The 16153-nt window shown below is 43.0% G+C and overlaps 1 protein-coding gene and 1 long non-coding RNA gene across 3 annotated transcripts in view; one reads left to right on the top strand and one right to left on the bottom strand.

The window, feature by feature from the left end:
- Positions 1-1208: 1208 nt before the first annotated feature.
- LOC129622729 (uncharacterized) lies at positions 1209-6098 on the bottom strand. The gene is made up of 3 exons (XR_008700115.1): positions 5777-6098; positions 3202-3265; positions 1209-1373 (listed from the first exon to the last, which is right to left on the bottom strand). It is a non-coding gene; the product is annotated as an uncharacterized LOC129622729 (long non-coding RNA).
- Positions 6099-6291: 193 nt separating this feature from the next.
- Positions 6292-16153, top strand: part of BUB1 (BUB1 mitotic checkpoint serine/threonine kinase) — a 32973-nt gene continuing 23111 nt past the window's right edge. The window contains exons 1-8 of one of the 2 annotated variants that reach the window (XM_055539303.1): positions 6292-6469; positions 10014-10073; positions 10156-10294; positions 11369-11565; positions 12508-12551; positions 13221-13321; positions 14743-14795; positions 14887-15071. In XM_055539303.1, coding sequence (XP_055395278.1) covers positions 6444-6469; positions 10014-10073; positions 10156-10294; positions 11369-11565; positions 12508-12551; positions 13221-13321; positions 14743-14795; positions 14887-15071 — 805 coding nt within the window. In that variant the 5' untranslated portion in view covers positions 6292-6443. The remainder of the gene's footprint in view (positions 6470-10013; positions 10074-10155; positions 10295-11368; positions 11566-12507; positions 12552-13220; positions 13322-14742; positions 14796-14886; positions 15072-16153) is intronic. The other variant, XM_055539304.1, reaches the window with a different exon arrangement.

The raw sequence follows: 16153 nt of genomic DNA on the forward strand, positions 1-16153 counted from the left end.
ACTATCATGTTCCTTGTGTATGGATGTGAGAATTGAACCGTAAAGAAGACTGAATGCCGAAAAATTGTTACTTTCAAACTGGGGTGCTGGAGAAGACTCTTGAGAGTCCCTTGGACAGCAAGGAGATCAAACCAGTCAATTCTAAAGGAAATCAGCCCCAAATATTCACTGGAAGGACTGATGCTGAAGCTGAAGCTCCAGTACTTTGGTCACCTCAAGTAAAGAGTTGACTTATTGGAAAAGACTCTGATGCTGGGAAAGATTGATGGCAGGAGGCGAAGGGGGCAACTGAGGGAGAGATTGTTGGATGGCATCATTGACTCAACAGACATGAGTTTGAGCAAATTCCAGGAGATGGTGAAGGACAGGGAAGCCTGGTGTGCTGCAGCTTATGGGGTTGCAGAGTTGGACACAACTGAGAGGCTTCCCAGTACCCCCCAGTACTTTGAGACTCCCAGTAATGATACTGGCTCAGGTTTACCTAGCCCTTGCCTTATAACATTGTTATAAGGTAGAGAGGCTATAAATGCTAGAGAAATGTTGAACTAATGCACAGAGATGCAGGTATAATATTGTAAAAAAAAAATTTGTCTGGGGACCTCCCTGGCAGTCCAGTGGTTAAGACTCTACACGCCCAGTGCAGGGTGCATGGATTGGATCTCTGGTTGGAGAACTAAGCTCCTCCATGACAGTGGGCATGGCCAAAATAAATTTCAAAAAAAGAAAAGAAATTTAGTTGGTTTTTGACTGAGGTCCTGACACAGAGCCTTCAAAAACTCTGAGCATTTCTTAAGGGATCGGTGTCTTTGTTGTGCTACTGAATAATGCCTGCAGTGATTTTGGAGCCCAAGAAAATAAAACCTGTCACTGCTTCCACTTTTTCCCCTTCTGTTTGCCATGAAGTGATGGGACTGGATGCCACTATCTTAGTTTTTTGTACGTTTCACTCTCCTCTTTCACCTTCATCAAGAGGCTCTTTAGTTCCTCTTCACTTTCTGCCATTAGAGTGGGTATCATCTGCATATCTGAGGTTGTTGATATTTCTCTTGGCAATCTTGATTCCAGCCATTAGTACCAGTGCAGCCATTTATCCGGATGCAAAAATGAGCTCATAAGATTAGATGCCTCTAATAAGGGAAGAATAGGAAAGAGAAAGGAATAGGGTCTCTGGTCTCTAGAACCAGGCTAACATGTAAATAACATCTGGGCATCACTCGTGTCCATTATACAAATACCAGGATAGCACATAGGACTGAACATTCCATTAGAGATTCTTGGGGAGACTGATGGCAGCAGAGAGCTGGGATTCCCATCCTTCCTTCCAGGCTGCAGTGATATGAAAGTCCATCCTGGGTTTTGACCACGCAAGGGATCTTCAGAAGTAACAAAACACCCCAGATGAAAAACATTTCTAGAATAGGGCTTTATATTTTTTCCTATCTTCATATCAACTTTATTCTTAACGTTCTGTAGCCCCTGAAATCACTTGTCAGCTTTCTGTCACTACTTTAATTATAAATCTCTAATCTTATATGATGTTTCAGCAACACAGCTAATACTGCTACTATAAATTACTTTAAATTTCCCAGTGGAAGGAAGATAGATGTGTGTTTGTGATTGTCTGCATGTGTCAAACAGGCAGAACCTAGAGAAGAATTGTTTTCTTTCTCTTTTCTTTTTAATTTTGACTCAACAGACATGAGTTTGAGCAAATTCCGGGAGATGGTGAAGGACATTTTGGCTGCGCTGGGTCTTTGTTGCAGTACGTGGGCTCTTGGCCGCAACAGCCTCCTCTCGTTGAGATGCACAAACTCTGCAGCATTCAGGCTCACTAGTTGTGGCACCTGGGCTCAGTTGCTCCAAGGCTCATGGAACCTTAGCTCCCCTACCAGAGACGGAACCTGAGTCTCCTATATTGGGAGGCGGATTCTTTACCACTGGACCACCAGGCAAGTCCCCATTTTCCTTTTCTTAACAGAGCACTGACTGGTATCATGAGACAACCCAAGAAATTGAGTGGAGGCTATAGGAGAGTGGGAGTCAGAGAAACATTATGAAGAGAAGGAGATAGTTTTCATTTTACAGATCAGGAAACTTACACCCAGATTCAGGGTTTAAGTTCCATTATCTGCTTCCTTGGCTTCCCACGTGGCTAACTGGGTAAAGAATCTGCCTGCAATGCAGGAGATGAGACTCAGAAGACACGGGTTTAATCCCTGGATTGAGAAGATCCGCTGGAGGAGGACATGGCAACCTACTCCAGTATTCTTGCCAGGGTAATCCCATGGACAGAGGAGCCTGGTAGGTTACAGTCCATGGGGTTGCATAGAGTCAGACACCACTTAGCAACTGAGCACAGCACAGCACATCTGCTTCTTGGGAAAGTCAAGTCTGGAGCTCATGTTCCCTGATGCAGTCTGGTTTTCCATCTCCAATAAGTTTGGAAGTTACTAGTTTGGACAAACAAGTCACTGAAAGCCCAAATATGAACACAAATGCCTTACCAATTTAGAGAATCTATTAGTCATTTTACATATTTAATATTGAAATATTTAAATATTGACATTTAATATTGAAATTAGCAGATAAACTAATTTAAAGTTTTAGAGGAAGAGAGAGTTGTAACTGCACATTTCTGCCTCAGAGGTAGGAAATGCAGACCTTGACACATGTGGACCCACTACTCCCACTCAGATCAGGACAAGCCTCCCCACTCACATTCTGGGGTGGGTCTGGGGAGATAAGGTAACAGACCCACTAAGGCAACAGCAATGCCAAAAATTAAAGGGATGGCTAATCAGTGAAGCAACAGTTATTATTGAAACATATCTTTCAGATATGCCATGGCAATCGCTACACTCTCAACACAAACCTGAGGAGAAAAGGGCAAAGGGAGAAGATGAAAGAAGATAAGAGTTGGAGCAGATGGAATTTGAAATGCTGTCAGTGGTGTGAACTTCCAATTAGTGAATTTTTTAAAAGATGAGCAACATATTTGCCAGCTCTTCAGGATTTTCTGCTTATATTGATTTATGTAAATTGCCAGCATTTGGGGGTTTATAGATTTTCATCAAAGTAGCAAACTGTTTCTTCATCACACTCTTTGGAAGTTCTTCCTTTACTCCTGACATGTAGAGATAATGTGAAGCTCTTAGAAAAATACAGTCATCCTAGACTTAGGAAACAGCACATGAGACTTACCTCAACAAGCTCCTGAAGGCTTTGAATCAGGCCAGTCTGTGCTTTCCTTCCGTGGTGCTTAGTCCTGTTACGTAGGAAGGTCAAACATCTGGCAAACCCTCCAACTCAACACATCTCTACACAAGTAGCAGCCTTCCCCAGCTCCAGTGGCCTGTTTCTATCAATTCTTCTTGGCCATCAAATTATCTTTCTCTTCTTTTCCTTACATATTAAAGACATCTTTGTGTTCTGAGAACACTCCCTCCTTGAGATCTGATTCCCTGTCTTACCTTCTTCCAATCCCTCTGCCTCCAACGCCAGCTTAGAGTCTGCAGATTACTGATCTTGGCCTCTCCACCCCACCTCTCCCTCCCTGTCCCCCTAAAATCCTGATTTATTGGGAACTGGGTTGATTAACCCAATAGGGACATTATGATGAACACAGTGTGTGGGAGGATCGTTATATTGGGTTGGCCAAAAAGTTTGTTCAGGTTTTTCCATGTTATAGAAAATCCTGAATTTTGGCCAACCCAACAATTTTCCTACAGAATAAGAATAATAGCAGAGAGGGATGTCCATAATTAAGGAAAAAGAGAAGGCATTGAGTAAGCCAGGAAATTATTTCCGGAAACACATAAGATTCTAATAATTGCTGATAACCATAATACTTATTACTGCTACCTCTAGATATACCCCAGTGTCTGGCATCAGGGAGTCAGTGTGCCCTTTTTAAGGGGCAGTGTGGGAAGAGGCATTCATAATACTTTACTCCACAAACAAGCCTGGTGGGAGAGAAGCTCCTAGTGGTAGAAATGAAGGAGGGCAGACAAGCTCTGTGGCCTCTAGAAAACAGGGTCGAGCTAAATATGCCTACCATGAGGTCCTATGAGCACAATGCTGCTCTTTCCCCAAAGGCCCAGTTTATTGTCAAGATCAAGTACAAACGCTTTAATCTAGCATGTAATATCAGGCATCAAACCATCAAATTCGTCTTTCATAAAGACTTTCCACTGCTCATTAACAGAAGTCCTCAAGGGTTATTTCCTTCAGTGATCTTTATTTACACCAATAATGATGTCCCCAGACTCTCCCCAGCCCAGATCCACCCCACCATGTTCAAGGCCCAAGTCAAGCCCTCCATTCCCCAGGAAGCTTTCTCTGACAGACAGGCCCATGTCCCCTCCCTCCTCTAGACTCCCCTAGCAGAAATCATATGTGTATTAATTTAGCACTTAATCCTGCATTGGCAGCCAGATTCTTTACTAGCTGAGCCACCAAGGAAGTCCCAAACATTCATTTAGCACTTAATATTATTTATGTCTATACAGGCTTCCCAGGTGGCTCAGTGGTAAAGAATCGGCCTGCCAATGCAGGAGACACAGGTCCAATCCTTGGGTTGGGAAGAGCCCCTGGTGAAGAAAATGGCAACCCACTCCAGTATTCTTGCCTTGAAAATCCCTTGGACAGAGGAGCCTGGCAGGCTACAGTCCACGGGGTCACAAAGAGTCGGACACGACTTAGTGACTAAACAACAACAATGTTTTATGTCTGTATCTCCATCTCCCAGATAATACCACTAGTTTCTTAAGGACAAGATCTGTCTGAGTCAGAAAAGGTTACAATTAAATCCAATGGCACCTAGTATATGAGAGATGCCTGATCAACATTTCCTGATTGGTGACTGAGGTGGAATCAGACACGAGTTGAACACATGAGTTAGTGAGAACAAAATTGTGTTAATTCCTGTGATAATCAGCAGAACCTAAACTTGTCTAAAGACTCCAGAGTGAGCACCCTCTGAGTTAAGAACCCCACAAATTGGATACTTGTGTGATCCAAATCAATCATTTCCCTGAAAGAAATTCTGAACTCTGAGAGCATCAGGATTTCCAGAAGCTGCTAATTTTTTTTAAAAAAGGTATTCAACTTAAGGGCCCCAAGACAGCAAAACATGCACACCGCTTCTATAAAAGGAAGTAATCACATGAATAGCTCTTTATATTTTACTTGTACTGTCAAGTGGCTCTTGAAAGAACCTCGAGAAGTAGAATCAAGGGGTTAGGCAAGGTTAGGTTGACTCTTCCAATTCAGTCTCAGGTAGGAAGCATCAGAGTATTACATAATTCTTCTTAGACTTCTGGGCTCCTTTGCAAAAGGATCTCGTTTTTGGTTTTCTAATTCCTAAATCCCTGGTCTCCACAGCTCCCAAGTTCCACAGAAGATGGTGAAAGTTGTCCTGCCGCCATTCTGTACTCTATCCAAACTTCTGTTCTTTTAATTACCAGTTGGATGTAGGAACTGCCCAGTCCCTTGAGCTCTCATTCGCTATTGAGCACCCACAGAGCATTTCATATCAGTTAAATCAAGCCTGGAGGTCTCCAAGGGTATCAACCTATCGCTTTATTTGCCATGTGTAATTTACATAACTAACCCTTAAGCGCTTACAGACGTGATGCCCTTACGTTGTAACCACTAAGCTAAAACCCACTTAGGTTTTTCCCTGGGCTTTTGATGAATCACTCCCTAACTCTCTGCCACAGCTTTTTTGGATCTGGAACCAAAATAACGGGCTTCAGCATCTAGGTTCTTTACTTACAGAGAGAACGCGGAACAAAGTTTTTTTGTTTTGCGGGAAATGGAGAGGCGTGCCACTGGGCGGGATTCCGTTTTTCACCACATCAGCCTCTCCTAAGCCAGAGGTAGGCATTCCGCCCGGGCTCTGCGATCTTGAACAAGTCTGAACGGTATAAACGGGATTGTTTGTCTTCTTTCCATAAACCAGGCATAACGACTCTGGTTTATATAAGTAAGCAAAGCGTCGAAGCGGCACAATTTTTTCAACCTCGAGAAACTATTTTTCTCCCAGGATGCCTTCCTCAGGGTGATGCCTTAATCATGTAATTTTGTAAGCCAGCTGCAGCTTGGACGGCTAAGGAAAAAACTCATTCCCTACTCCTGAGCCAAACTAGGTGGTCCCCGTCACGCCGCACCCTGAAACCTAGCCCGCCCACCGCTCAGCTTGCGCTTTTGATTCAACTGGGTTGCTGGAAGTGGGAGGAGCTGCCGGCGCACCAGAGGGAGGCGGACCTTGGTCTCCAGGCAACGGCCCAGGTGATTGGCCAGCTCGTTTGCAGCCGAGGCCAATGGCCAGGCGCCCTGCAAACGGTCGTTGCGGCGACTGAGGCTGCGCGGGAGATTCGACTTGGCGGCGGCTACTACCCGACGGCGCAGTTGGGACTGCTGCTGGCCTGGATCCTCTCGCCATGGATAACCCGGAAAATGTTTTTCAGTAGGTGTGGGTCTGGTGGGAGGGAGAGGGGTGGGCGGGGGCGTGATCCCCGGCTGCAGGCCGCCGGGGGCTGGGGTACCTGAGTTCGGGCCTAGTAGGCTGCAGGTCCCTGGCCCGCCCCGGACCTGCCTCCCTTGGCCTTCACGCCCCTTTTCTTAGCCCTGGAGTTTGTCCCCTCCCAGCCTCACTACCCCCATCCCTCCCCGGCTGCGCTGCGGGCCACTCGGGAGTCGTGGAAAGGGAGCATAGTGTAGCCGGGACTCTGCTGAGACCCCGGGCCTTTGACCGAGCTGCCTCTAGAGAGGCAGTTTTGGGGGGGCGGAGGGTTGGATGAAATTGAGGCCCCCCAGAGCTCTTTGATTGTCTGTAAGGAATTCTCCTCTGGGCAGATCGCCTCGGTGCAAGTAAAATGTCTAACCCCCCCAAAATTAACGCTTGCATGTAGGTTTCATGAGAAATTTTCGAAACCACTTATTTTAAAATTCTAGAAAGGGAAAGAACTTAAAATTGCACTATCCCATAATCCCACAATTATTAAAAATCGTTGAGTAATGTGCACTTTAAGGGAAAAAATGTTGCACTGTTTGTCACTTATGTCCACCTGCTAACAATTTTTAAAATTCCCATGTCTTTGCTTTTTATGACTTAGGTGATTTATCCAGACTGTTTCAAATGCATTTAAAACAGTTAAATCTTGTGCTACGGAAATTAAAACTGGTTAGTTTTATTAGCACCGGTTTAATATTAACTGGGATCAAAAGACTCAGATCCTTAACTCTGCCTTCAGACTTTTTCTGTAGCCCAGACTGCAAAGGATTTCAATTTTACAGACTCCTCTTCCCCCATTTTAAAATAGAAACCAGATATTTCTGACCTTATTTTGACTTTCCAAAGCCTAATTTGCACTAATGAACTGAGTGTTTTAGTATTGCTTTACAGTGTATTTAGACTGTATTACTAGGGAAGTGTGATTGGTATTAGATGGGCATCTTACTTTGGGCAGCCTATTACATATGTTTCAGGAGAAAGTTATTTCATAACTTAAATTTTAAACTGCTTATAAATTGTGGGAACTTATCTGCTGTGATGCACAAGAGGGAGTTTCAAGATGTAGGAATACTTTTTAACTTTTAAAAATAAGTATTATGTTTATGTGGTTAAAAAAGATTTAGGAAAGTGTTCACTGAGATCTTTATCTGACGGCTTTCCCAATGCCTTGTATGTAACCATTTTTCTAGTTTATTTTTCAAGAATGTAAATATTTATAATAACATGAACATAGGTATGTACATATATACCTATGTGTACAGTTCCTGCCTTTATTGAACATAAAAAGTAGCAGAGCATATGCACTGCTTTTTTTTTTTTTGCTTAATGCTATCCTTGGAGATTTCAGTCTGTCATTCCATAGATTCTTTTTTCATTCTTTTTTACAACTTCATGATATTTCATGTACCATAATTGGCCTAAAAAATTACCCCATTGATGTACACTTGGAGTGCGGACCTTCTTTTGCTATAACAGATAGTGCCATGGTGCAAAATCTTGTACCCATGGTGCTTTTCATGTATCTGTCCTCTAGATTCCTAGAAGTGGGTTTGCTAGATCAAAAGGAAATCCATCTGTAATTCTGGTGATATTACTACCAGTTTCCTTGGTAGGGACTGAGCACACTCCCACCTCCAAGCAAGTTGTAAGTGTGTCTTTTTCCATTACTTCCCCTCTACATTGTTATATTTTTGGAGTCTGGACATGATTGAGCGACTTCACTTTCACTTTTCACTTTCATGCATTGGAGAAGGAAATGGCAACCCACTCCAGTGTTCTTGCCTGGAGAATCCCAGGGACGGGGGAGCCTGGTGGGCTGCCGTCTATGGGGTCACACAGAGTCAGACACAACTGAAGTGACTTAGCAGCAGCAGCAGATGAGAAGTTATGTCAGTGAGGCAAATTTCTCTCCTAAGAGAGGCTGAGTATTTTTCTGTGAAGTGCCTTTTGTTCATTTCTTAAATTGGATTGGGTTTGTTTTTGCCCCCCAATTTCTAGAGCTCCTTCGTCATCCCCGTTTAGCATTTCTCTCTTAACTCTGCTTGTGTTTTGTTTATTTGACATAGAGAAGCTTTTTATTTATAAGTAGTCCACTTACTTAGCTTTTTCTTTTGTGGCTTCTGGATTTTGAGTCATAAGAAACTTTGATTTTATTTGTATTGTGAGGTGACAGCTAGAAGAAAATATTACTTTCAAATTTTTTTTTTCCCCTTGAAAAGATCATCGAATTCTTTGATAGAAACCTGAAAGTCCTCCTTACTTTGGCTCTCTCTCTTACCCAGTGTTCAGTCCCTTCCGCAAGTCTCATTGTCTCTTTCTCCAAAACACCCCAGTTCCACATTTGAACAGTTCCCATACTGGCTGGGACTCTGCAATAGCTCCGTAACCGTTCTCATCCCCCACCCGCTTCGTCACTTAGAGACAGTTTTAAAATACACATTAGATCTCGTCACCGCTCACCTTTCTCCTAACTTAGCTGCTTGGTTCTGGCCCTGTCAGACGTTACCCCCTCAGAGAGGCAGGCTTTCCCTGACTGCCCTACCTGAAAACAGTAACCCCCGTCGCACTCTTAGCCCTCTGTCCTTTGGGTTTTTGTGTGTGTTGTCCCCCTCTGTGTTCTTATTTTACAGATTTCTTCTTGTTGGTTTCTTTATCCTGCTAGCACCTGGGGCCTCTTGGAGAACTTTCTTGGCTTGGCTGGTTTATTTTTAAGCTGTGGCTGAGTATGCAGAAGTAGGGGCAAGTTCTCAGGGAGCTACAGCCACTGACTTCTGAGCGTTGTCATCGGGTGGCCTCCCTCGGGAACCTGGTGTCCCATTGAGGCCCAGAAAGCAAACTATGTCCTGGAAGTCCCTATTTGTTGGACCCTGGGCTGTCACGCGCTTCCCTGTTGACTCAGACAGTAAAAAAAATCTGCTTGCAATACAGGAGACCCAGGTTTGATCCATGGGTTGGGATGATCCCCTTGAGAAGGGAATGGCAACCCACTGCAGTATTCTTGCCTGGAGAACCCCATGGACAAAGAAGGCTGGCGGGCTACAGTCTATGGGGTTGCAAAGAGTCGGATGTTACTGGGTGAATAGCCGTGGGCTGTCATGCACCTTTCAAGAGCTTTCTTCACATCTCTAGCTGAGTTCCTAAGCAGCAAGGCAAGGGGTCCGGGTCAACGCCACACCCGGGTCCCAACATTAGAAGGAGGAGCAGCCAAGTTCTGGTGCCCCTCATGGTGGCAGTGACATTGGAACTGGAGACCTTTTATTAATTGCTGCTTCCTGTAGAGCCACCTCAGGGGCCTTGCGTCTTGCTTTCGTCTGAAAACAACGCTGCTTTTGAGTTTCTGACTTCTGAGTGAATACTGTTTTCATTTTTATTATAGCATTTGAATTGATGTCTAAGATTTCTATTTTAAGGTACATTCATGATTAATATGAAATAGAACTTTTGCTTTTAGGAAGTATTCCTAATAATTCCATGTACCTATTTTTCTCCCTTCTAGAATGTTTGAAGCCCATATGCAGAGCTACAAGGGCGATGACCCACTTGGTGAATGGGAAAGGTTAGCATTTCGTTTATTTATTTTTTCTATAAACAAACTGTATGTGGCCCTGAAAAATTAACACTGTCCATATTTTTTCTAGTTACATGCGATGGGTAGAAGAGAATTTTCCTGAGAATAAAGAATACTTAACAACTTTATTAGAGCATCTAATGAAGGAATTTTTAGATAAGAAGAGATATCACAATGACCCAAGGTTCATCAATTATTGTCTACAGTTTGTAAGTATACTTTCAGAGGTATAATCACATCCCTAGTCATGCTGTACTTTTGCTTTTTACCCCAGATTTTAGGATCAGTTTTTGGGTATTTTTTATTTGATTCCTTATATTTCTAAGTCATAACTTTTTTTTTTTTTTAAGTTGTGTGGCCAGAGACTTGTATTTTACAATCTTTTGGCTTCTGTCTTATGGAATCAGTGATTGAATTTTAAAATCCTCCTTCTCTGTAAAGCCTGTAATGTGACAACAGAAGGTAGAAACCAGGCTTCCCTGTGGCTCAGGTGGTATAGAATCTGCCTGCAATGCAGCAGACCTGTGTTCGACCCCTGGGTCAGGAAGATCTCCTGGAGAAGGAAATGGCCACCCACTCCAGTATTCTTGCCTGGGGAATCCCATGGACAGAGGAGCCTAACGGGCTACAGTCCATGGGGTCACAAAGACTGACCCAAGTGAGCGACTAACACTTCCACTTTTCAAGGTAGAAACCTTGAAAAGAAGGTTTGTTAGCTGAGAAGTGTGTTCAGGAAAGAGTAGATAAACAGGCATTCCCTGGTGCTAAAGAGGGTTCCTCAAGTAAATTAAATTCATTGTGAATAATTAAGAAAATATTAACTCTCAGAAATGAAATTTAGTGCTAAAAGGAGAAGGCTGCCTCAGGTTAGTCTTTCAAAGGTTGGATCTGTTCAATCTTGAAATAAAGGCTTGGGGCACGAGTTGTGGTCATAAAATCATGAATGGAATAGATACAGTAAACAGGAATTTGTTATCTATCTTTACTAAGCTTCAAAATGTGAGGATTAGACACACCCTGTGGAATTTGAATGAGTACAACTTTATATATTAATATTACGGCACAGAACCTACTGTCTTGGAAAATAGTGGGGGACGCTGAATGTCAAGGAGGGGGATGAGCTGACTTTGAGGCTTGCCATCAGAGGACCACACAGGCCTTCCCCTGCCAAGTACATCTTGCTGCCTCCTTGAAGACGAACACTGAGTGTTGTTTGGACTGGGAGCCCCACCGCGCCTGGCAAGTGCCCTTCTCTCATGTCTGTCTGCTTTGGATTTCTGCAGGCCAAGTGCAACAGTGACCTTCACCAGTTTTTTGAGTTTCTGTACAACCACGGTATCGGAACCCAAGCAGCTCCTCTGTACGTAGCCTGGGCCGGGCATCTGGAAGCCCAGGGGGAGCGGCAGCACGCCAATGCCGTTTTTCGGAGAGGAATTCAGAACCAGGCCGAACCTGGAGAGCTGCTGCAACAAGAGTACAGGTAGTTAGACAGTGAGACTCCACACGGCGCTTCCTGCCTTGAAAGGCAGTGGTTTGCTTTTTAAAGATTTTTATTGTTATATTTGTACAGGGAAACGCTTCTCATTGGGGAAAATGTGGAATTAGTGTAAAGAAAAACTGTCCAGAAATATTACCATTAATATTTTTGAGCACTTCCTTCCAGTGTCTCTTCCGATGCCTGCGTGTGCGCCTTAGAGTCTGTATTACAGTAGTAAATTGTTCTGTATGTCTGGTTGTATATGCTGAGCTTTGTACTGCTCTTAAGAAATTATGGACTTTTATACCACTTAGAAAGTGGTTGTGAAGTCTGTCCCAGAGCAGTGTCATAATTTCATTGTTCTAGAATGGAACATTTGTTTCCAACATTTTTTTTTTCCCCCCACAAAAATCAGCACATGCTGCATGCTAAGTCACTTCAGTCGTGTCCGACTCTTTGTGACCCCACGGACTGTAGCCCACCGGGCTTCTCTGTCCAGGGGATTTTCCAGGCAAGAATACTGGAGTGGGTTACCATTTCCTTCTTCAAGGGATCTTCTCGACCCGGGATCAAACCTGAGTCTGCTGCACTGCAGGTGGATTCTTTACTGCTGAGCCACCAGCAAAAGCCTACAATATGTGCATGTTGTAACATGCGCATATTGATACCCACAGAGGAGGTACATTTGTTATGTGAATTTATAAAATACTGACATAAATGAGGCAAAAGGAGGAATTTTTCTAATTAAGTGCATTGGGTGTGAAAATAAGCCCAGGTTTTTTTTTTCTTAATTTTGAAGCAAATCTAAAATTCAGCTTTGCAATCTGTTTTAACCTCAGTCTTTATTAGATCACAGTAAGCTATCCTGTTTAGTTTTCATTCTAATATAAATGCATATTAAACTGAATTGTAATCTTTATTGATGCCTTTACTGTTGTCTTTTAGGATGTTTCAGACACGCCTCACTGAAACCCATTTGCCTACTCAAGGTAAAATAACACTTTCTAAAATATCCAAAGTATCAGTAACTTAGTCTCTGATTTGCACTGCCTTTTTCCCCTTAAAATATACATCCATCCAATATTTATTGATTATATTATCTTAGGTAACGGGGAAGACCCTCTGATAATAATAATGCCTGCTTCATAGCCCTCCATAGCAGGGACTCTGTTTTAGCACTTTAAAAGAAAAACTCACCAAAAAAAAACAAAAAAGCTTGGCAATTTCATTGTAGTTTTAGGATTTTCAAAAAGTAAAAATTACCCCAAATTGAGTGACGATACTTATTCTGGAGTACATCTGTTCTGAATTAAATTAAATGTATTTAATGCAACTTTTAAAGAAATGGAGTTTCTTCTTTTTTTTTTTAAGAAATAAAGATTACATTTCAGCATTAAGCACTACTTATCCTGTTGTTTAAAATAGCTAAAGTTTACATTTCTTTCAGGGACTTCCTTGGGCATTTTGAATTGATTAGAAAATTGTTTCTACAACATTCCTTTTATTTATAAGGTGTTTTAATTATGTTTTTGAGATCGTGTGAGTGAGTTCATTTTTCAGTGCTACTTATTGAAAGATCAGGGGAATGTATTTGTATTGTATTCATTTAATATGGTTTTACCCTTATTTCTTTTTCTTTCATGCATTTCGTGTCATAGTAAGAACCTCAGAACCTCTGCGTGATGCTCAGATTTTAAATCAAATGGTAACGTCAAGCTCGAATCCAGGAAGTAACCCAGCCTGCATTTCTAAGAATCCGGTAATGCCAGTTGTAGTTGCGTGGAAACCGGGAAGGGCGCTGAACGGCCAGCCCACCTGCCGATCGTGTCCCTCGGCACCTCGTTCCTTTGACCTTGTCTCCCAGGACTGAGCTCCACGTCAGCCACCTGTGCTGTGGCGCCTTTCTAGGCCTATCATCACCCACTGCCCACTTCCAGTATTAAATGGAAAATCACTCACTGTCCGACCGTAACTTCCTGTACTTGTCTGACCTGGTGACACCCCTGCATGACCTCCTGCCTTCACCTGCTCCCCCCGAGCAGCCTTTGTCCTTCTTTGCTCTGCGGGGCTCCCTTCCCTGGCCCAGGATTCTCTAGCTTAGGTCACACCCATCTGCAGACACCTGAGCCTACTTCAAATGCTCTGATCCTCGAACTGCCACCTCAACCAGAGCTCTTCTATTTCCTGGCAGTTATGCTTCCAATTTCCCCATTCACACTTTATGTTTTCCACATTGCCTGTGCTTCCTTTTCTATTCACTGGTGCCAAATGATAATTTTTAACTTCTTTTTACTCTCCTCAAACTGACTATATCTAACCTCTTTGTCAGGAACTGGCAAACTTACTTTCAATGAGACAGCAGAAGCGCTCAGATGACAGCTCCATGTCCTCCACCAACCAATAAATAACTGGACCCTTGCTTGCCATGGCAGGGGCCGAGGTGACTCATCTGCATGTACACGTTCTCTCCTTTCTCCCAGCAGCTTTCCTCCTCAGGGTACCAGTGCTCTTTGAGTTTGCTATGGACCTGCTTTAAGCTAAATGCTATGGAAATGCCTGTGTTCCAGGTGCACATGTATTACATTTCATTAATGTAACACATCCTTAGAAGGAGACTGTGAGTTCCAGCTGTGACAGGTCCTCACGCTGCCCCAGTTTGCATCCTGCTCGTGCGTGCCATCTTGTTTCCTACTGCCCCAGCTCTGGGGGTCTAGGCAGCAGAGGTGGGTCTTGTTCACAGTCCGTGCTCAGGACCTGACACGACACAGATGAGATGTCCAGTAAACACTTGTCTAGTGACTGACTGCTAGCACTGTGGACTCCCGAGCAGAGAACAGTACCAGAAGAAAATGTTAAGAATTTTTTTTCTAATGTAGCTATTTGGAATATTAATCTCATTACACTTAGGCCCTGTGGCTCAGCCCCTAGACTGGGGGTCTTTCTTATGGAAGAAGACCCACAGGTCCAAACACTTTCTTATTGGACTCTAGTTGTAAAACCTGTCATAAAAGTGATCGTGCAAGCCAAGGCTTCAGCTATAATGGTAACTTGAAAGAGCACACGTAAATCTACGTGATGACTCAGAGAGCCCTCAGGTGTTTCCATATTGCTTTCTGCAGTCGTCTGGATGACAGATTCTTCTCAGTAAGTGATTATTTGTGTTTCTTTCTGTCTTCTTAGGGTCCACAACTTTCTGGAGCAACACCTGCAGCTGGTGATAAAGGGTCACACATGCAAGTACACTTGGTGCCTTCATCTGACTGATTTTCCTTCCAGAGCCGTTGCAGTACACGGTCATAAACGATGTGTTTTTCCCCATTTTAGGGAACAAAGGGTGATCACGATTTCCAAATCAGAATATTCTGCACACCCGTCTGTGGCAGACAAAGCTGATGTTCAGCAGGTTGTCATGTATTGCAAGGAGAAGCTTATTCGCGGAGAATCGGAGTTTTCCTTTGAAGAGCTGAGAGCCCAGAAATACAATCTACGGAGAAAGCATGAACAATGGGGTACTTGCAGTCTTAAATTTGAGATAGCCTAGGTCACTTAACATGATTCTCATCTCTGAGTAATTACATTTGTAGTAGATAATTCACTGTACTGAAAGAATCTCAAAAAAAAAATCTCTAGTTCATTCCATCAGAAGCCTAAAACCTTTGTTAAATACTAATGTAGCAACTACATTTGTCCAAAGCCTAAACTGATGTCTTGACAGCAAAGCTTAGAGCTGAAACAGCACTAAAGGAGATGTCCATGCCAATGCAGTAGATACTTTTAAGCTTTCAAATACCATCTGTATGGATTTGAGCTTCTGTATCTAGCAATTCTAAACCCCTGGGTCAGTTATTTATACTGTAAAGGATTAATTAAGAACTAGAGTTGAGAAGAGATTTTTCAAAGTCTGCAGCTGTTATAAATAAGACATTCGGGAGTCCTCTGATCAAAGTGCTGTGCCATTCATGGCTGTGCTGTACAGTGGACCCTGACTCTGCAGGGAGCACTGGATGTTAGCAGCAGCGTTGCACTTCAGTTTACAGCACGTGTTTGCTGTAACAACATGGACCTCAGAGGAAAATGAACTTCTGTTCTTCTCAAGACTTCGACACCATCTGACTCTTTGTGCTGTGCCCCCTATGTTGGCCAATTTTTGTTTATTCATTATTTCTCGTTTGGTTAACAACCGAGAGGACAGTCAGTGACACTCGGGGAGGACCCTTTCGTGCCTTGCACAGATGCTAAATCTGAGCTGGACGGTTTGATTGGTATGTGATGTGGTTATGTTAACCAGTTGCTGGAAATGGGACCCACAGCAGTGTCCTTGACATCCTGACCTTTCGGTGCACTTTACTCTTATTTCTTAGGAAGCACCGAGAAACTTCTGTCTTTTAAAAACACTTCCATTTTCAAATGATTTGCACAGTCATGGTTGTTACAAGTGCTTAGTATCATACCATGCTATTACCAAATACTTTTGTTGCTCATCATATACATTTTTATAACTTACACACCCTGAACTTAAAAGTAACTGTGCTGAGGATAGGTAAAAATTATAATTGAAAAGTAGATAGTATTTCAGTTCTAAAAACCTAAT

The sequence above is a fragment of the Bubalus kerabau genome, chromosome 11, assembly GCF_029407905.1.
Source record: "Bubalus kerabau isolate K-KA32 ecotype Philippines breed swamp buffalo chromosome 11, PCC_UOA_SB_1v2, whole genome shotgun sequence".
Taxonomy (NCBI): Eukaryota; Metazoa; Chordata; class Mammalia; order Artiodactyla; family Bovidae; genus Bubalus; species Bubalus kerabau.